The 20440-nt window shown below is 46.3% G+C and overlaps 2 protein-coding genes across 4 annotated transcripts; one reads left to right on the top strand and one right to left on the bottom strand.

Moving 5' to 3' along the window:
* Positions 1-4895: 4895 nt before the first annotated feature.
* On the bottom strand, positions 4896-9879 carry LOC123103948 (probable N-succinyldiaminopimelate aminotransferase DapC). Its single transcript, XM_044525651.1, has 2 exons — positions 9469-9879; positions 4896-6190 (listed from the first exon to the last, which is right to left on the bottom strand). The coding sequence occupies exons 1-2, from the start codon at positions 9709-9711 to the stop codon at positions 5039-5041; spliced, it is 1395 nt and encodes a 464-aa protein (XP_044381586.1). The 5' UTR covers positions 9712-9879; the 3' UTR covers positions 4896-5038.
* A 135-nt stretch (positions 9880-10014) lies between these two features.
* LOC123103947 (protease 2) lies at positions 10015-19677 on the top strand. Of its 3 annotated transcripts, XM_044525650.1 has the most exons (12): positions 10015-10781; positions 12148-12370; positions 12450-12591; positions 12673-12870; positions 13004-13138; positions 13453-13581; positions 14700-15103; positions 15377-15593; positions 16156-16346; positions 16720-17039; positions 17152-17323; positions 19375-19677. In XM_044525650.1, the coding sequence occupies exons 1-10, from the start codon at positions 10241-10243 to the stop codon at positions 16898-16900; spliced, it is 2361 nt and encodes a 786-aa protein (XP_044381585.1). In that variant the 5' UTR covers positions 10015-10240; the 3' UTR covers positions 16901-17039; positions 17152-17323; positions 19375-19677. The 3 variants fall into 3 exon arrangements, with proteins under 3 accessions (XP_044381585.1, XP_044381584.1, XP_044381583.1); XM_044525649.1 differs by lacking the exon at positions 17152-17323; XM_044525648.1 differs by lacking the exon at positions 19375-19677 and having other exon boundaries at positions 17152-17345.
* The last annotated feature ends 763 nt before the right edge of the window (positions 19678-20440 follow it).

Below are 20440 nucleotides of genomic sequence, written 5' to 3'. Positions count from 1 at the left end.
GTCGCCCTTCTTGGTTCTTATTACCACTTGCTGCATATCCTAGGCAAGTTCTCTGTGTGCATTGCACTTGCACATACCACGAATGTGCTTGTGCTTCCGCTTGCACCTGCTGCATTTTCATGGCACCAATCTAAATCTTGACTGCCCGGGCCGGACGCCATGTGCGGTGATTCCCCATTTTGCAACGGTAGGACACGGAGATGCACATGGGGGATTGTGAATTTCTTCCGGTCTGGTACCCCCTTTGCTGCCTATCCACTCCCTGAATCTGAGCCCCACCGTGTTGATTCAAAACCGGCAGCAGCGATTCATAGCCCTGGGTCCCCCTGCTGCCCCCAGATTTTCCCACCAGAAACATGAATGCAGGGGAGGAAGAAATCATGGAGGAAATGTTAGGCTGTCGCAATTGCGTTGTTGTGTGCCGGGGGAAGTGCTGTTGCTATATGCTATCCGTCCATTTTGTGGATCATGACCATTTTGTGGATCATGTCCATTTTCTGGATCAGGACAATCATGCCACCAACCAACCAATGATTCCGCTTCCGCTGCATTATATATGTTGCATATGCTTATATATTCCGTAATGTCAGAAATCCCCATTATTCCGAATGCCTCATGGTGACATGGTCGCTCTTATCTTCGCGCCGATCTTCGTTGATCCACGTTAACGTCCCTTGGGAACATGTTTGCTGTTGAAACCGTTTGACCCGCAAGTCTGTCGATCGATCGATCGCACAAACATTGGGCGCATAACACATGGTTCAAATGTGCTGTGGTGCCCTAGAAACATGTCGCGGTCCAATTGTTGCTGATAGCGGCCTCAAGCAGAGACCAAACAGGGGTTGTGATACTCAGTAGCCCCTACACTGCTCCAGACAAAACCTGCTTAGGTAGGAGCATGGATTAACTTAGTCCTCCAATCTGCTGGATTGCTCATCTCAAGGTGGCACACACTGTTTCTGCTTCTCACTGGCTGGCGGCTGCCATGCCTTCCTCCACAGACCACAGTGTGACGCAGTGTGTGCATGCATGGCGAGAGCTCCTGTTGTTTCCACAGTGCAATCAAAAACATGGGCGGGAAGGGGAGGGGAGGAACCAACGGCGGCCGGTTTTCTGGCCCCGGCAGCTTCTCCTGTTTCTTGTTTCCGTTTGAATGAAAAAGCAGCAGGACAGGAGCCAACTTGTGCTTTCCATTCCAACGTCTTTTCTCCTTTTGTGCAGATGCAAGAGGGTATAGACATGATTATCATTGGCCTCGCACAAAGGCTAATTGCAAACCCGGCATGAGCCTAACACATCGTTAATTATATGTAATAATCTGCTTGCTTATTCTATGGCCAGGGCTTGAATCATACTAGTGACATGCCTAAACTAAGAGGAGCATCTCATCTGTTCATGACATGATTGTTGTGTTTTGTTCGATGCTCCAAACCATTTTTCCCTGCGACTTGCTCACCTGTTTTGGGACATGGAAAAATTCCCCTTATTTCTTTTAGCGCTAACTGAACGAATAAATAAATGAACTGAATTGTTCATCCGAACAAACGGGGCCTTGATCGAGCGTGAAGGAAGTCAACTCGCGCCTGCTGATCCCATGATGCTCTCTCGCTTGCGTGAGAAGCAGGTCACACATACTATGCATGGCCCGCAACGGCATGCATGGACCCGTTCATCCCTTTTACCATTTTCTTTCTTTAATTAAATATATCAATTCACCGGCTAATATAGTAAACAAATTCCCGTGGTTTCGTTCAAAGAATGCGTCGCTGCCAACAGACATTGCTTTCGGTAGCCATCATGTGACCAGGCACCCGATCCATCCGCTTGTTTTGTGATTTATATTTCCATGACGCATCGGTCATGGGCTACTTACTACTTATGATACTGCAATGCCGACCATTTTACAAGTAAGAAAAAGAAGAAGAGGAAGAAGGCGCCGCGGTGTGATCTCCGCTCCGACAAATAGTAAACAGGGGTAGCCGGCCGTGGAAAGGATCGCCCGCCTTGTAGCCTCCGCTTGTCGCCTGCCTGCGTTCAAAGCGCACGCAGACGCAATCACTTGACAGCAAAAAACATACGCGCACACGAACCTTTTTTTTGCCATCTACGAGTACAAGTATTTTTCTTTTGTCCAAGCAAACAAGAGGCAATGTGCGGCTTTCCTCCGCTTGTGCATCACACACACGCCTCATGCAGTCGTGCTCGTGGATGGAACAGGTGATCGACGTTCCAAACGAAATCGCCACATTGGTGGTGCATCTTCTTCTTTTCATACTCATTACACTTTCCTTTTTCAAGTTAAAAATCATTTTATTTTTTGTCCAAGCGTGTGGACAAGACTCAAGAGGAAGAGGAAGAAGAAGAAGATGGATTCGGTCTGCCCGATCGTGGCCCGTTTGAACTTTGAAAGATGAATGAAGATCGTGTGCCTGCTCTCGTCAACGGCGGTGACGCCGCAGGTCGGGCCTGCGTGCGCATTCACGCCATCGATCGTGCGTTTTCTTGGTGGTGCATTGGTTCAGCAGCGTACTAGCAGAGGAGCAGAGCAGCGCGCTCCGCCGGAGGGTCTCGTCGGGCAGGTGGGTGGGTGGTGGTGGTGGTGTTGGTGGGTGGCGGATCGCGGAGCCAGGTAACACGGGGGGGGTCTCGCCTCGGCTTGGGCGGGCTGAGAAACGGCCGGCAGTGAAGCGATTGAAAAATGCGTGCGACCCGACCCGCGCCATTTCGTTCACGTCCCAGCTCCTTTTTTTTTTTTTGACGAAACACGTCCCAGCTCCTTGGGGCGGAACTTTTGACTGTTGACACCGAGGGGAGGGGAGGTTGGCGGTTGGGGAGTACGTCAGGTGACGGTTATAGGTACACAACGGACGTGTTTTATAGCACTCCTCCTACTGGCATTTGTGTTACTGTTAATACGTACATACTTTCTCCGTTTCGGTTTACAAGTCCTGCGGGGTGAAGTAATACTACTTACTACCAGGTTTGCTTGCTTGCTTGCGACGGTGATTACCAGTAGTACTTTGTAGTACCAGCATCCGATGTCCTTTGGTTTGGTACTAAGTACTAGTAAGTAATTAGCATCCGATGGAGTAAAAGAAAGAATACAAAAAGTTGTACTGGCACCGTGGGAGTAGATACTAGTACTAGTAGCAGAGTGCCGTACTAAGCACCTGCTAGCAACCATAAACAAGCACCCCCACCGTACTACTAATTCGTACCCCTTGGCCCTGGCGCGGAGATTCAATATTAGTACTACTCTATTACCAATCATACCAGCAGGATGGCCGGTCACTGCGTTGCATCTCGAATTCTCGATGCAGAGACCGCTCGGGAGCCGCACTTTTCTTTCGTGCCATGTGCGAGAAATTAGACGTTGGAAATTATACTCCAGTAGTACTACACACAAGCACTCCAGGTCGGCAACGGCAAACCAAGGGCGCGCAGGCAGACACGCCAATCGCTCATCATGGGAGCAGCTTGTTTGCCAAGAGAAAAGAAATCATCGTCATGGTTGCAACCAGGCACAGACAGGGCTCGCGTGACAGCCACATGCAACTATGCTCGACAGCCGGTCTAAACTACAATTTCGATATTGTCCACCAGCGATGTACTCCCTCCGTCTAGGTGTGTAAGTCATCTTACGAAAATCAAATAATCTCAAAATACTAAGGCACGGTGCATTAACTTTTACCTTGTTTCTTGTTTCTTTACATATCAACCAATAAGAGACAAGGAGTGTGCATGCTTTTAATGACTTGAGACTATCAAACACGACATGCAGTGGTTAGTTCATTGCATGCAATGCTATTAATTAGCAAATAAATATTAATCTCTCTTGATTTCCCTTCCTCCTTGATCATGATGTACAACCTAAGATGATTTACTTACCTAGACGGAGGGAGTAACAAATATCGACGGGACAGTGCCGTTGACGAGCGCCGGGCCATTTGTTTGTAGAGTATGTGTGTATATGCATGCGCGCGCGATTATTCGTGCCGCAACATGCTGACGGCGCAAAGGCGAGGGATAATGTATTCTTCCCGTCCGTCGCATCAGTCGCTGTCGCCTGTCGCGGGAGAGAGAGAGAGAAGCGAACGGCAATCAGCATGGCATGGCGCCGCATGCCGCCCGCCGTGCCATGGCGGCGTGCGTGAGGTGTGTGTGAACCCGGGCAACGGATTGGCATCGGGAGAAAAACGGTCGCGCGTCTGGTGCGCCACGTCCCGCCCCGTATGACCGACCGGTGCGACCCGGCGCGCCCGTTCTTATCGTCGTCTGATTCGTTTCCCAACCAACCGTCGTGTGTGGCGCTGGGTAACTGCGATGGTAACAGCAGGCCAGAGTTTTCATGGCGCACGCAAGAAACAACAACCCAGTCCACGGGTGATCTACCTCCTTGGTTTGTGACGCAGCGTCGTGCACGGAATGGCTCGTTCGCGGCTACGGGTTTCGCGAATCGCACGGATGGTGCCGTGTGCGGGCGACGTTTTTGTCCGGACGTGTCGTGCGTGTAATGTGACAATCTGATCATGACACCAGGGGAACCGGTGTCGCGGAAGCAAAAGGAGGCGGCTTGACACATTTTATTTGGCTCGCGACGATAGGGCTTTCAGATGTCAATGATAGGGCTCAAGCTTGGGTAGATCGATTATATTAGGAGGTAGAGCTTCACAAGTGCATGTTTTTCACCTGTAGTAGTACTACAGATCAAGCAGTCTGCCGTGCTCATTTGGATTGACGGAGCGATGACAGGACGGGTGAAAAGGCCCGAGCAAATACTAGCACTATCGCAGCCGCAGTTTTGCTCCGCAAAAGTTCTAGCACTCGTACGACCGTCAGCCGCCCCGAGCAATCACCATCGCCTTACACAGACAAAATAGCGAGGACGCAAGAGATGAAGTCACAGACAGGACATACAGATAACCGCCGCCAGAAAAGTGTTACTACATGCATCGCACCGGAATGCGGATCAGATCAGGCAGGACTTTATTCAAACGATCAATCAACAGCTACACGAAACTGCCGCCGCCCAATCATTTCATTTCTTCCTCAGCTTGGCCTTCATCCGGTCCACCGCGGCCCTCAGCGTGCCGTCGTCCTTGCAGAAGGTGAACCTCACCAGGTTCTTCCCGTCCTCGGGGTTCAGGTAGAACACGCTCGGCGGGATGGCCACCACGCCCACCTCGCGGATCAGGTACTCGCAGAACTCGATGTCGTTGTCGAACCCGAACGGGGTGTGGTCGACCATCACGAAGTAGGTCCCGCTCGAAGGGTAGACGATGAAGCCCGCGGCCTTGAGCCCGTCGACCAGGAGTGCTTTCTTCACGCCGTAGTCCCGCTTCAGCTCCTCAAAGTAGCTGTCGGGAGCTCTCAGGGCTGCCGCCGCTGCTGATTGCATCGGCGTGGAGGTGGCGAATGTGAGGAAGGAGTGCGCCTGCCTCACGCCCCATGTTAGGTGCGGCGGTGCTATCGCCCAGCCGATCTTCCATCCGGTCAAGGAGAACGTCTTCCCCAGAGAGTTCATGGTGACGGTCCTCTCATACATGCCGGGAATAGAAGCCATTGATATATGATCCGCCTCGAACGCCAGCTTGTCGTAGACCTCATCAGCAAAGAGCAACACGTCATTTTCCTTGCAGAGATCAGCAATGAATTCAAGCTCCTCCCTTGTAAACATTTTCCCGGTAGGGTTGTGAGGTGTGTTGATCATTATTGCTCTGGTGTTCTTTGAGACTGCGGCCTTTAGCTCTTCAAGAGGGACTGCAAAGTCCGGAGGGCGGAGTGTAATGGCTTTGACATTCGCACCAGCCATGGACAGTGTAGCCTCATAAGAATCATAGAACGGAGCAAACAAGATCACTTCATCCCCAGGGTTGATCAGACCCAATATCGTTGCAGCTATTGCTTCTGTGCACCCAGATGTAACAGTAACTTCCTTATCTGGATCGATCTGCAATCCACTGTCCTTGAGAAATCTTTCAGCAACAGCTGAGTTCAGTTCAGGCACACCATACCCTCTTGCATACTGATTTTTCCCAGCCTTGATAGCCTCAATAGCAGCTTCTTTTACAAAGTCAGGGCCATCAAAATTGGGAAAGCCCTGACCAAGGTTTATTGCTCCATGCTTCACTGCAAGCATGCTCATCTGTGTGAAAATTGTTGTTTTAAACTTCTCCAACCGCTTCGCCACCTGCAATACATAAGAGATTAAATCACAAGCTCAAGTTTATATATACTATGACAAGAAATACAACTCTAACTCGTTTAAGAATGGATACAAACACAAGAAAAACCTATATTACTCAATAAAACTAGAATACATCGAAGCAAAATTTATGTTTAATCCTATCATCATAGAAGTCACAGAAGAATCCCTGGACATCTGGTTCATGCCAGTTGAACTTTAACAATACTTTACCAAGCATGAAAGTTATGCATCGTGCTGTACACATAATATGTTTGTAAAGTGGACAGGTTTTACAGTTTTGACTGTTGATTCGACATTACAAACGGTCGTGCCTTGGCAAAATCCAAGGTTCTAAGCAACAGTTTGGCTGACATTCTTATGTCCAACCTCTCTTCTGTCATCTATTTTGGAGTACCCAGATTCCGCACGCATACATAATAAAAAGAGAGAGATCAAAATGATCAAACTGCTCCAAACTCTGCAAAACAAAAGAAAATCGCGCAACCAGCAGGAGCTCTACCTTTTCATATAGAAGAAGAGAGTTGACCAGTTAATAAGGAAAACTGTCCGAAAACCGTCAAAATCTGCAATTGGGTGTAAAAAAATGTTCCTTGATTTTCTCTAACCAACATGCTATCCCTGGCGTCATGGCTGGCAATACCATGAAACTAAAATCACCTAGATACAGGGCATGCCGGGTTATGGCCATGATGAAGTAGGACAATCACAAAAGTGGAACCATTGTTTTTTGTCATGCACTCATGCCGATTTTTAGCCCTACATTATACAATATTGTACCCTTTCGTGCTGCACGAATTTCATCGGAACTCAACATTCTATCTTCCAATATGGCTTTCACACAAGTGTGTATTTTCAATTTCCCCGTAGGAAAAGTGTGTATTTCACTTCACATTTGTAGGTACGAATTTAATAGGAACTAGACAGGTATGGTCAGAGCAAGCATGGAAGTAGTAGTTGATGAGTAATAATGGGACTGACCAGCAAGATGCGAATTTGTGGTATTTTGGATGGTCTGCCACTTTCTAATAAGTTAATAAAATCCAATAAGGAATGACCAACAATCTACATGCATGCTAAAAGTTTGTTTCTTTCTCCTAAACTTGTTTTGTTCCCTGTCTGATGTATATAATTTCCGGAGGAAACCCCTTTTTTTCCGTTGAACATAGACCCAATTTTCCCCTTTTTTTTTGATTCCTTAGAATCTTTTTTTTGTCTTTCTGGCGGTATCAAACAGCCACCTAATATCTTATCCGCCTCTCTTTTTTATACATAGGTCGTCGATTCGGCATTGGTTAAAAAAGGGCAGGGTGCCCCCTTTTTTTCTCTCTAGTAAATAGTTCAAACCATTTTATCGATATGAGTGTTCTATATCAGATAAATTTTACATTAGCTATTTCCCGTGGGCTATGTTCTGCATCATAAGGGCTCCTTTGATTCAAAGGAATTGCATAGGATTTTTGGAGGATTTAAACCCTTAGGAATTTTTCCTGTGATGCTCGTTTGATTCATAGGATTGGCATCCTTAGAAATTTTTCCATATGATCCATTTGCACTACATTTTGGAGGAAAATTTCCATCCACTCAAACCTCTTTGTAGAATTCCTTTGTTTTTTCTAATGCTATCAAACATTCTTTCAAATCCTGTAGGATACCATGGGACATGTCACCCTATTCCTGCATTTTTCCTATTCCTTCATTTTGAAAATCCTGTGAATCAAAGAGGCCCTAAGTTGTAAAAATTCAGATTGTGCTAGCAAAACCAACTTCTTCCTATCTGCCTAAAACTCCCTACAGTAATTCTTTTGACTAATGGCATGGGAAACTGCAACCACGCCAAAATAGGAGTCCACTTTACCCTCTAACTATTGGCTTGGCTCACTATTTTTGGGCTATCTGGAGCATTTTATGTCATGGCCGATTTCTGCAAGGACAAAATGGATGTAACCAAAAAATGGAAATAAAGTAATAGTGTAGTCCGTAGGGTGGTACACGCACATATAAATTTTGGTTTTACAAATGACAATGTACAACCTGTTCTTTACATGGGTCATTGGCTCATAGCCGTGGAAAACTGGAAAATAGTAGCAGTCTAACATATGGACCTTTATGGTACATGGCAGAATGCAGAGTATAAACATGTATGGAACGAACATAAGCGGTACTAGAATTCTTTGAATAAGGCACATAGTTTCCATCTGCATTATTTATATATACAGCTATTGAATAATTGATACTCTCTCCGTCCCAAAATTCTTGTCTTAGATTTGTCTAAATACGGATGTATCAAGTCACGTTTTAGTGTTAGATACATCCGTCTCTAGAAAAATCTAAGACAAGAATTTTGGGACGGAGGAAGTAGATAATATGGGCCTGACCAGAAAGGTGGGAATTTCTACCCAAATAGAAAAGAAAGAAAGAAAGAAAGAAAGATGGGAATTTGAGATATCTTGGATGGTTTATGCCGTCACTTCTCTTCTTAAATGATTGCCGGACAGAAGGGATTCCGTTATAAGTTTAGACAGAGTCAATATTTATATTAAGATATTGATAATTTTCTCTTAAACATTTAATTGATATCCCCATTCTGATGTTCTTACATTCTGGAAGAAAAAACCACAGTAGTTAACTTCTGCAGCAAAAGCTGCGAACATTCTTGTGCTAGCTTCCTGTTATGCTTCTTAGCACTAATACTAAACAAATAACTAAACTAACTTCATATAACTCAGTGAAGTAGTACTTTTAACCAATCGCATAAGAAACTTCAAGTCTGCGACTACACAAAATAAAGAAGCTAAAATTGAACGGATATTGTCTACGACAGTTAGGTTTTCCCTTTCCTTGTTAAATGGACCCAACAAATGTTTCTCATCTACATACAGCTGAACATGCCATTCACAGTAGCAAATGTCATGGCATCGAACTGAAGTTGTAACTAGCCTGAAGATTACTTTGATTTTCTAGCAATGCAGCTTGCCTATATTGGAGCTACTCCTAACCTCAGCTCACGTGGTAGGTGGTATGCACAGCAGAAGCTGCTGAACCGAAGCAACTCAAAGCCTAAAATCAGAATCAGCTGGTCTCCACTCTGCAGCAACTAGTTCGATAGATAGGAGATTGGGTAATAACGCTTTCAGGGCTATGCGTTTTGATTCCCGACTGTGAGTAGCCACATAGAGCCGCACCCGCGAGCTGGAACCTGAGCCACCGAACCCCACATAGCGAGGCGTCAGGAAGAGAAAGGGAGAGCGACGCGCACGGACCTGCACGGGCCGCTGCTCCGCGGGCTTGGCGGCGCCGTTGTCGGCGGGGGCGGCGGTGGAGAGGGCCGCGGAGGCGGAGGCGGGGGCGGATGCCATCGGCGAGATCTTCTTCCGGAGGGAGGCGAAGAGGGAGCGACGGAGCGAGGAGGAGGAGGCGGAGGCGAGGTTTAATGGCATGAGCCCATGGGCATGGAGAGGGACGGCCGTGGAGGTGGAGGTGGAGACGGGGGCGGCCAGATTCATGACAGGAGGAGCCGTGCGTGCGTGCGTCGCGCCGCCACCCGCTGTGCGGCGCCTTTTGGCGAGACGAGACTGCCAGGTGGGGCTGCGTGTGGGTTACAGTGAATGACGGGTGGGCCCGGGCGCGTCGCTGGCCCGCGCGTCATTGTGGGAAACTGCTTTCCGTTTGGTCGTCTGCTCGTTTGGGACCGGAGATGCCGCCGTATGTGATTCGAGGTCGGGGCCCTCGTCGGCGAGTGAGCTCTATGGCTCCAGTGTTGTCGCGTGCCATCGAATCTGGACGGGTTTTTGCTGACCGTCCGTAGTGGTGGGCCAGCAACCAGGCACTCGGCAATGCGTCTCTGTGAAGCCCCATGCGGCCTGTTGGGCTGCTCCATGCTCCTTTACCAGCCCAGCAAAGCACCGAACAGCAGAAGCCCATTTCGGTCGTCCCATTTCCCAAATCATTCGCCTCCCCCAAATCCGGCGAGCCAAAACGGCAAAACCCCACCTAAAACCTCGCCAGCCCCCGCCACCACCGGCGACGGCGACCATGCGCCGTCACCTCGACCTGCTCCCCCGCCTCCTCCTCCTCCGCCGCCACGTCCACCGCCGCGCCAGGCCCGGGGCCTCGCCGCCGCCGCCCCCGCCGCCCAACCCGCCGCGCCCGCCGCAGAAGCCCGAGCCCGTCACCATCCACGGGGAGACGTGGCACGACAGCTACGCCTGGATGGGCTCGCTCTCCGACGCCGCCGCCATGCGCCACATGGACGTCCACATGGAGGCCGAGGAGAAGTACGCCGAGGCCTGCCTCGCCGCCGCCGCCGCCGACCGCCTCGCCCGTAAGCTCCAGCTCGAGATGGCCTCCCGCCTCGCCTCCGACGCCTGCACGCCGCCCACTCGCTGGGGCCCCTGGCTCTACTACCGCCGCGCGGACGAGGGCAAGCAGTACCCCGTGCTCTGCCGCCGCTCCGCCGCCCTCCATGGGGAGTTCGTCTCCTACAGCGACCCCTCCGCGGGGTTCGACTTCACCGCTGGGAAGCGCATCGAACAGAAATTGGTGGATTACAACAAGGAGGCCGAGCGATTTGGAGGTAATTAAATTTGACCTTGCTACTATTCCAGTCGTCTCGAGCATGAGGGCTTCTGTTACACAGTCATTGTTATTTTTACCTTTCAAAGTGCTGTGTCAATGGCTCAATGCTATTTACATCTCTTAATAATTCATTGCTATTATTGTGTGCATTCATTCTGTTTTATGGACTCGATAGACTGAGAGGTTTGATATCCTGGTGAAGCAAATGTGAGGTTTGGTGTTTAATTGCTGTAGCTGTTGTTTATATTTGATTTTATCATTGGTATATACATTTGTTAGCAGGACGAAATATTTTCTTGACTTGCTCCTACCCTTGTTACCTAGTAAGTACTCCCTCCGTCCGGAAATACTTGTCATCAAAATGGATAAAAGGAATGTATCTAGATGTATTTTAGTTCTAGATACATCTCTTTTTATCCATTTTGATGACAAGTATTTCCAGACGGAGGGAGTACCTTTTTACCATCTAGGCATCTGCCGCGTGTTACCTTAGAATTACCAGAAGTTTGGGCATTTGTTAGTTAGTGCCAAATAAGTTTGCTAGGTTGTACTCCCTCCGTTCCTAAATATAAGTCTTTGTAGAGATTCGAATATGGGCTACACACGGAGCAAAATGAGTGAATCTACACTCTAAAATATGTCTATATACATCGGTACGTAGTCCATATTGAGATCTCTAAAAAAACTTATATTTAGGAACGGAGGGAGTAATTGCATAATGATACTGCAGTTGATCATTGATGTGCTATAAATTATTGCTAATGATAACTGGTGAACGTCAGCTGGGAGGGGGATGGCAAGGGAACTTTTTTTTTGTGGCAACTTTAGCTGGTAGGAGATGGCAAATCCTGCCCTTTTTTGCCGCAAAATTTATCTTCTTTCCATAAATTGCCATGCGTTTTGTGAAGAAACTGGCAACCCCATACAACTAAACTAGCGATCTAAAACGTTCGCAAATGCCAACTCCTCCCAGCGAACGTTTGCCAAATATTGCGGTCCTAAATTGTTCTCCACAATCATGATAGTACTTGATTTTTATTTCATTTTTGCTGTTTTAATTCTATGATCTTGCTGTATTGTTCTTGTATCGGCTTGTGATCTGAATAGTACAAATATTGTACACTTGCCAAATATCAAGTCGAAGGCTAATAAAGATACTCTGGTGCATCCCCACCCTGCCATTTTTTATGCTTTATGCACTTTGCCAACTCTGCACTAGAGAATACAGACATAAATACTTCATCTTTGGAGGAATACACTTGCTAAATCATTTTGGTACTGAAGTGGGCGCTCGAAGGTAGTTAGTCCTTTTTTAGTTCTGATTATTCATATTACAAAAGCTAAAGCCTATCGATATTATGCAGGATACTCATATGAGGAGCTATCTGAAGTTTCTCCAGATCACCGCTTCATTGCGTACACCATGTATGACAAAGATAAGGATTCTTTCACTTTAATGGTCAGGGATCTGGTGACGGGCACACTATGCGATAAACCTCGTGCTGATCGGGTCTCAAATATTTCATGGGCTATGGACGGGAAAGCACTAGTTTATATTGTTACAAATGAGGACAGAAGGCCATATAGGTTGGTGGATTTGTTTTTGTTGCGTCGGTTCATCTATGCTGTGCTGTATTGCACTGTAACTGAAGTTTTTCTTTGGTAGGCTGTTTTGCAGCATTATTGGATCAAACAAGGATGATATTCTTATATTGGAAGAACCTGATGAGAATATTTATTTGAATATCAGACATACCAAGGATTTTCGGTTTATAACGTTAAATGTCTTTTCTGACACACACTCAAAGGTTCTGCTTCTCGTACACCCTATCTTTATTATTCGTAGTTGGTCCCCTGTTTGTTACTCATTCAAGATTATCCTTTTGCAGGTATATTTAATAAGGGCTTCTGACCCCTTGTCCAGAATGACACTGGTATGGGAAGGTGAATCCCAAGTTCATTGCATTGTGGAGCATCATCATGGACGCCTGTATTTATTCACCGATGCTGCAAGAGAAGGTGTCTGTGTTAATTCACATTACCTAATGCAGTGTGATGTGGAATCTCCTGGGCCAAAGAGTTGGAAGGTTTGTGCTATGCATCTACTATGTTATGTCAAAGTTGTCCGAGTGCACCTGTCACGAAAAATGTTGCTCTGAGTTAATTGGGACAAGTGACTTTGTGCGGTCTATTTGACACTATTTTGATGTTTGAATTCAGAATGTCTTCCTTGAGGAACCAGGTATTATTCTTGAAGATGTTGACTTTTGCAATACTCATATGGTGCTTATTCTGAGACAAGGCAGAAAACTCACACTTTGTTCAGTTAATCTGCCTCTACCTGAAAATATCCAAGTAAGTCAATCTTCTTTTCGTATGATGTTATATACAAGAGCCTAAGTTGAGAAATGATCAAATGAATAATTATACATTTTCCTAGTGATGGCCTCCCACACAGTCTGTTACTCTTTCGGGAGTGACGACATTGCAAATCTTTGTTGTTCACTAAATTTACTCAGTCCGCAGTCATATAGCCTAATTGGATATCTGAAACTGAGCTATGATTCTCATCATTTTTAGCATATTTTCCTGTTATTGGCTATTCATATGCTGCAATCATAATTGTATATTATAGAACTATAACTTTTCGTATTCAATTCATTTCTCAGGTACCTGCTCATCTATCAGATTTTCACCCACTTGACTTGCCTCTTCCCGATCATGTGTGTCAGATTTTATCTGGCCCAAATTATGATTACTATTCCTCAACAATGCGTTTCACAATATCATCACCTGTGGTATGCATATCTGGCTGCTGTTTGTCTGAGCTCATTGTTTCATCCTTCTACACCATCGACACTGGGACAGTTGTTTTTCGTTTTGCTTTGCACAGCAGGGCCAAATTAGTTACTTATACTTTTTTTCTATTTTTATGAAGTAACACCATCTTTCTTACGTATGGAAATGTTGATTTTGGACATCCCATTATTTGGTTGAGATAACTGGCCTTCATTAGTTTATGTAAATACTACCCTAATTGTCTGAGTTGGCTATTTCTCATAGAGAAAACATTTACATGAAAAACTTAAGATGTATTAGCCCTAGATATCCTTTGGTTCTGAGTGTCACTGAAGGTCTTCATTTATAAAGTAGCACAGCAGATGAATGATGCTACAAATGTATTGTAGAAGAAAACATATCCTTGGAAGCCACCTTTCACTCTGCCACCTTCCCAACAGTACACAGTATTTTATCTACTTTGCAATTTAAATCATCTCCTACCATGTTTTCAACGTTATATTTTCTTTTTCTTTTGCGAATTCAGTGCTATGCTTTATTTCCTTTACAAGGTGGTTAAGTGCTAGCAACTTAGTATCTCTTGTGATAATCTGCTTGCACAGTTGTTCATTAGTACATTTCGTTATTATTTCTTATCGTTGTTTTCTGATATCTAAAGGGTTGACTATGGCTGTATCTTGATTTAATTGGCTTATGTAATTGTTGCCTGGCCGCCTATATGTAAACGTGCATTCATACACGATGTCGCTGTTATCCATACAATTAAACCAAATGTAACAAAAAGTTCAACATTATTCATTAGCTGGACTTTTTTTCTTAATATATTTCATGGTAATTAACAAGCAACCTGTTATATATCTACTATACTAGTTAAAAACCTTTTGCTCTATTGTCCTTAAGTTACAACCAACTATTAAACTGTTACTACAATACCACTCCACATCTGGGAAGGTATTGCTTGTGAGTTGTAGCACCTTAGCATTACATTGCTGTCAACTATCTTTGTGGATCTTCTTATTTTGCCATCATGTAATTTAGCGAACTAAAATGGATCAATCAAAATTCGTATTTGTCAGTGTATTTTATTTCTTAGCAGTAACCTAATCTTTCAACTTAGATGCCAGATGCAGTTGTTGATTACAACTTACTAAATGGAAAGTGGCAAATAGTGCAACAGCAAAACATGCTTCATGAGAGAACAAAGGTACTGTATGGGAATGCTTTTGCTTCTAGTGCGGGCAAGCTGTCTTCAGATGGAGCTGATTTGTCAAGTGAAGATTTGGGAGATTGTGACTGGAATGAGCTCTCTGAATACTATGCATGTGAGTACTATGATGTTCCATCGAAAGACGGAGTTTTGGTTCCACTCACCTTGGTATATTCAAGAAAGCACAAGCAAGAGGGGAATCCAGGATTGCTTCATGGGCATGGTGCCTATGGTGAGATTCTGGATAAGCGTTGGCGTAGTGAGTTAAAGAGCCTACTCGATCGTGGTTGGGTGATTGCATATGCTGATGTTAGGTACGTATAGCCTACTTTCTGGAAAAAGGCGTCTTTACCTCCTGAAACAGCAAATGAATTCTTTCTGAAAAGATACCATAGAGACAATTTTCCAGGTCCATATTGACTTCCGTTGTCCCACTGATAATATTTTCAGTGAGAAATGGATGAGTTTGACTGATTTTGGTTCATGTGAGCTTATGCCATCTTCAAAAACATGCCTAACATGCCTGCTTTTGCCTTTAGAGTTTTTACTGGCAACATTCGTATTGACTTAAAAATATATGGTTTCAGGGGCGGTGGAGGTTATGGCAAGGAGTGGCACCGGGATGGTGCACGTACCAAAAAGATGAATTCTATATATGATTTTGTCTCTTGTGGTGAATTTCTTCTTGAAAAAGGTATCATACAAGAAAATAAGCTTGCTGGATGGGGATACAGTGCTGGAGGACTTCTGGTGGCTTCGGCAATCAATACTCGTCCAGATTTGTTCCGTGCCGCTGTTTTAAAGGTATGCATGATTTATGTGTAGCAATCAGTATGTCACTCCATGTTCCCCAAAATTAGATGTCCATGCTAAAGTTTCAAACGAAGCTAGACTCAGTTTGGTTTGCTGAACTGTTCTGGGCTGTGCTTATTTTATAATCTGCTGTTGAAATAACCACAAAAGTAGGCAAAAGCTGATCAAACAAACGCTAAAATATGCAAAAGCGGTGGGGCAAATGCGATAATGATAATCCACTGCAATGCCAAATGCAGCCTAAATATCTGCCAATCACAAACCAACCGGCCCACACATTTCAAACTTACGTGCAGAATAACCTAGTGATTTTTTTTAAGCCCTTCCAGTGCGGTTTTCTTTGTCACTAGATATGATAGGTAAAAGCAACTAATGACCATTTTTAGTAATGGATTGCCTTCAGGCAAATTAATGTTCTTGAATGGTTTGCTGAGCTTGGAATGGCCATATTAGTCGTCCATTCTTGGTGATCTCCAAGATGTGCTATTACCGCATCTATTGTTGTTCATATTATTGATGATTCATTACCACAACTCACATTTTTCTTTCCCAGGTCCCTTTCTTGGATGTTTGCAACACTCTGCTCCATCCTATTCTACCTCTTACAGCCATTGATTATGAAGAGTTTGGGTTTCCTGTAGACCATGAAGAATTCCTTTCAATCAAGAAGTATTCTCCCTATGATAATATCCAGAAGGATGTCCCTTACCCAGCTGTGTTTGTGACATCATCATTTAATACAAGGTATGCATTACCGGGGTACAGAGTTATGCCTGGACCATTAGGATCCGCAGTATACTTGGCCAAACTTGCTAGTCCTCATTACTCCGTACCTTCCAGCATTATAGTCTGCATTCCACTCCTAGGTCAAAACCTTTTGATGCACTGCACTTAATTCCATTTTGCTCAAGTTATCTGCATCTGTAGTATACTACATTCAGAGATTAAATTGTAAGTTACCTGCATCTGTACTAATCTAAATTATAGAGGTTGAGTTATATCTGCATTTGGAGTATTTTACTAGAGCTATTGTAAATTGTCTGCATATGGGCTATTCTGCTCTGATCCTCCAGTTATTGTGTTTGACTAAACCAATTATTGCATTTGACAATGATAGGTTTGGTGTATGGGAAGCAGCTAAATGGGTTGCAAAAGTCCGTGAACTTACTCAATATGATCCAGAGCGGCCTGTAATTCTTAACTTGACAACAGATGTTGTGGAAGAAAGCAAGTATTTGGAAACCAAGGAATTAGCAACGGAGACTGCTTTCCTAATTAAAATGGTGAACAATACCTGAACAACATCCTTTGCCTTTCGGCTTCCGAAATTGTTTCTCAAACTCAATGATGCGGCCCATGTGGGACATGTGCTATGTCGCCAGTCCTCCATGTTTAACGAGATCTGAGGATTAGTCCATCGATTGGAGCTTATATGAGGTAACACACTCCTATTCTACTTTCTTACCAAGTAGAAATAACTTCTCTTCCAGATTCCAAGCACATTGATTGTAACACACATGATTGATTGATTCTCTCATCGACTTTCCAGATGTTCTAGGAAAATCATATGCACATATTCCTACATTATATGAGATAGCTGCCCACTCGAGCTATCTTAAATGGCCTGATCTCTTGCCACCACCGACCTGGTCTGCCACGGTTCTACCAATTGTATGATGTTATAATTGGATCATCTCAGTTGAACCATATCAGCGAAACAAGTATTGTTATCTTCCCCCCTTCCATCATGGAATTGACATCATATGTCATGAATTAGAGATGGAACACGCCGTCATCTACTCATTGGCACATTAAGTTAAATTAGGCCAAGATACGCATATTGTATATGGAAAGCTGATACTGCTAAACTGGATGCTAGGTAGGAGTATTGCAAACTCGATTCTTCATGGCCTTGGAGATGCACTGCTGCATAATAGGCGTGCACTATGACAGTGAGACCAGAACATACAACTCTTAGCAGCGGAAGCGCCAAATCAATCTTTCATCCTTTCACTGAAATTCAAATTCTCACAGCCTATGAACGCCTGTAGCAAAGTAAGGAATGAACAACGTGAACTTGGTGTGATAATCAGGGAGGGTGGAACAGTTGGATGACCATGTATACCATAAGTTTTTGTCGATCTGGGAACTTCTACCGATGAGAAGCTGGAAAGATGGTTGGTAACTGCAAGCTTGCTTAGTCCCTCCCCCCGCGAGCCCCCGCGTCGCTCCCAGGGGCGACTCGGGAGGCGAAACCCTAGCCGCCGCCCAGGCTCCCCTCCTTCCCCTCCCTCCCCTCGCCGTCGCCGGAGGATGCCGGCAGGCAAAGCCCTCACCGGTGGACGGCGGCGGCGGGGCCCTCGTTCGTGTGCTCGTGCGCTGCTGCTGGGCGCGCTGGAGCGGCGGGAGCGCGCGGTGGCGCGGTGGGCGGCCGTCTGCTCGCGGGGAGGTCGAGATGGCGTGGACTGCGTGCGCGGTGGCGCTGCCATGGCGGCCGCCGGCCGCTGATGCGTGCGGCAGAGTTGAGGGCGCCCAGATCTGGGCCGCACGAGCCCGCCCAGGCCGGCGACAATCACTCTGCCCCCACCCACCCCTCTCCCTCCTCCCACCCCTCCCGGGTGGGTTAGTAAGCACGCGCGCGGCGACCTTGACGGTTGCTGCTCCGCTGTGCCCCGGCGGATCCTGGTGGCGGAGGCTGCGGGCCAGCGCGGCGGCGGCGCGGTGCAGGTGGCTGCTGCTGCCTGCTGGACGCGCTCCCGGCGGTGGCCGGCCTGCTGGAGCTGCGCTGGTCGGTGCTCACTCCTGCGACGACAACGTTTCTAGGCTTCCCCCATGTGTGTTGGTCTTCTTCGACGATTCTTCGCCATGCCCGGTCTGCCATTGCATCTGAGGTCTTCGTCCTTGGGTCGGGGCGAAATCCCCGCGCGGCGACGGCCTGCGCTGTCAACGGCGACGCCCGAGGGTGCCGTCACCTCCTTGGAGGCGTTGGCATGACCCTGACCAGACCTCCTCCTCGAGCACCGGGAGAAATCCTAGGTCCGGTCTCCCGGACCGGGCAGCGGCGGCGTCTCAACGCCGTTCCCCTCTTGATGGCGCTGCTTTGGCTGCAAGTGGAGTACTTGATGCGGCAGATAGTGGTTGGCGATGCATCGCTCTGGCGTAGACTGCTACACAAGGAGCAGGTCGCAATATTTGCCTGCGCCGGCGCTCCCCAATGAATGCTACACCAGTTCCAATCAGGCCCTGCTTTTCACCCGCCGACTCTCTAGGCACATGGGTGCGAGGTACGTCGGCTTGGGCGGTCCTGAAGCTGCATTCGTCCCTGGAAGTGCCTGGCAATGGCAGTGATACTGCCCTGTTGCTCCGAGTCTCGGTGCTTCGCCATTTTGGCTGGAGGCAAGGCTGGGCGAGGCCTAATGTCGTTGCGTGTCTGTAGTTGAGGGCACCTCCTCACCTAGCTGTAGTCACTTGGTGAGGACGGTCGTGTGTGTGTGTGTGCGTGCGCGTGTGTGTGTGTCCCTCCTTTCTGGAGGTTGTACCCCTGATGTCTTCCTGTTCAATGCAATGAAATGCAACTCTTTTGCGTTTTCTCGAAAAAGAAGCTGGAAAGATGTCAAGAGGCATGAAGCATTGAACATGGGGGATTCAGTTGGAGAGATATTACATCTGGTTTTCATTTTTGTAGCTTATTTGCACTGGTGATGTTGTTGCTCTGTATAAACCGTACTTCCATCCGGTGCAATTCGGATTAACCGTGGTTGACACCTTGCAGGCTCGATGACAAATGTCCATATATTTGTACAGTACCATTCAGAACTGGAAAAAGAAAGCTGGAGTTCAGGAGTTGTAATGTGAACGAAGTCTCTTTGATTTTTATTTTCTGTCAATCAGTATATTACCTTCTGATAAGATCAATGCCCAACACGGCGTGCAGTCGCGTGTAGCATCATTGTCACTATTACCTTGGGAGAGTTACCAGCGGCAACGGGAGATGTTGTGGTTCCCCCTTTTATTTCAAATTTGATAAAATTGAAATGGCTGTATAGAACCAACTGGATGTCCTATCCTTTCTTAACATGTGTAATTCATGGAAGCTTCCAATGTGAGGGCTCCGTCGTGATGCGAGGGCTCCGCATGCTGTTGCAGTGGTGCTATGAGTGTGCAGATGGTGCTAAACTGGAGCACTGTCGAAGACCCCGAGCATCACTAGTGTTGCATTGGAGCATCGCAGGGCCACCGGAGCACACCATTGTTGCAGCTCTCGCCGAAGCTACGTCCACGGCGCGGGGATGGAAGCGATGGCATGGTCCTAGTGAGGTCCTGTCATCAAGGAGTACGCAACGGTTGGTCAGGTGGCTGATATTTTACTTATCTTTTCCTAAGACCAGCGGACTGACGCCTAGCAGCCGCCTATTGTTAATCATAAACTTATCAAAACTCCATCCAAAATCCACTCCTAGCAAATCTTTGTATAAATTTCACAAAGTTCCAATACTTCAGAAGATTTCCTTTCGGTATTACCAAGTTAGTTGGGGTTATTTATGCTCAAAGATCAAGCCCAATTTTTAGGTAAATTACTAATTGTTAACTTTTTTTTACCACAGTATATGTGAATTCTAACGTCCAAATTTGATGGATCATTAATTTACAAGGAGCATTTTAGTCCTAAATTATCATCAGATCAGTACCTCACATGCACACACAAATGAGCACAATAAAAGGAAAGGAAGGACTATAAATTGGAATATTGTCCTGCGGAGAGCTGGACAGTTATGCTCGAACACCCAACAGTGGATGTAATATCCAACACCCCAACAGTAGGAGCAGGGGCGGAGCCA

Source organism: Triticum aestivum, chromosome 5A (assembly GCF_018294505.1).
Source record: "Triticum aestivum cultivar Chinese Spring chromosome 5A, IWGSC CS RefSeq v2.1, whole genome shotgun sequence".
NCBI classification, from domain to species: domain Eukaryota; kingdom Viridiplantae; phylum Streptophyta; class Magnoliopsida; order Poales; family Poaceae; genus Triticum; species Triticum aestivum.
The sequence above is the reverse complement of the archived record's forward strand: the minus strand, read 5'-3'. Positions and strand labels throughout refer to the sequence as shown.

Excerpts from the sequence above, each read along its gene's own strand:
- LOC123103948 (XM_044525651.1), bottom strand. The coding sequence starts at position 9,711 with ATGAATCTGGCCGCCCCCGTCTCCACCTCCACCTCCACGGCCGTCCCT. Across the intron at positions 6,191-9,468 it reads CGGAGCAGCGGCCCGTGCAG|GTGGCGAAGCGGTTGGAGAA; the intron begins GTCCGTGCGCGT and ends TATGTATTGCAG.
- LOC123103947 (XM_044525649.1), top strand. The coding sequence starts at position 10,241 with ATGCGCCGTCACCTCGACCTGCTCCCCCGCCTCCTCCTCCTCCGCCGC. Across the intron at positions 12,592-12,672 it reads TTTCTGACACACACTCAAAG|GTATATTTAATAAGGGCTTC; the intron begins GTTCTGCTTCTC and ends ATCCTTTTGCAG. Across the intron at positions 16,347-16,719 it reads ACATCATCATTTAATACAAG|GTTTGGTGTATGGGAAGCAG; the intron begins GTATGCATTACC and ends TGACAATGATAG.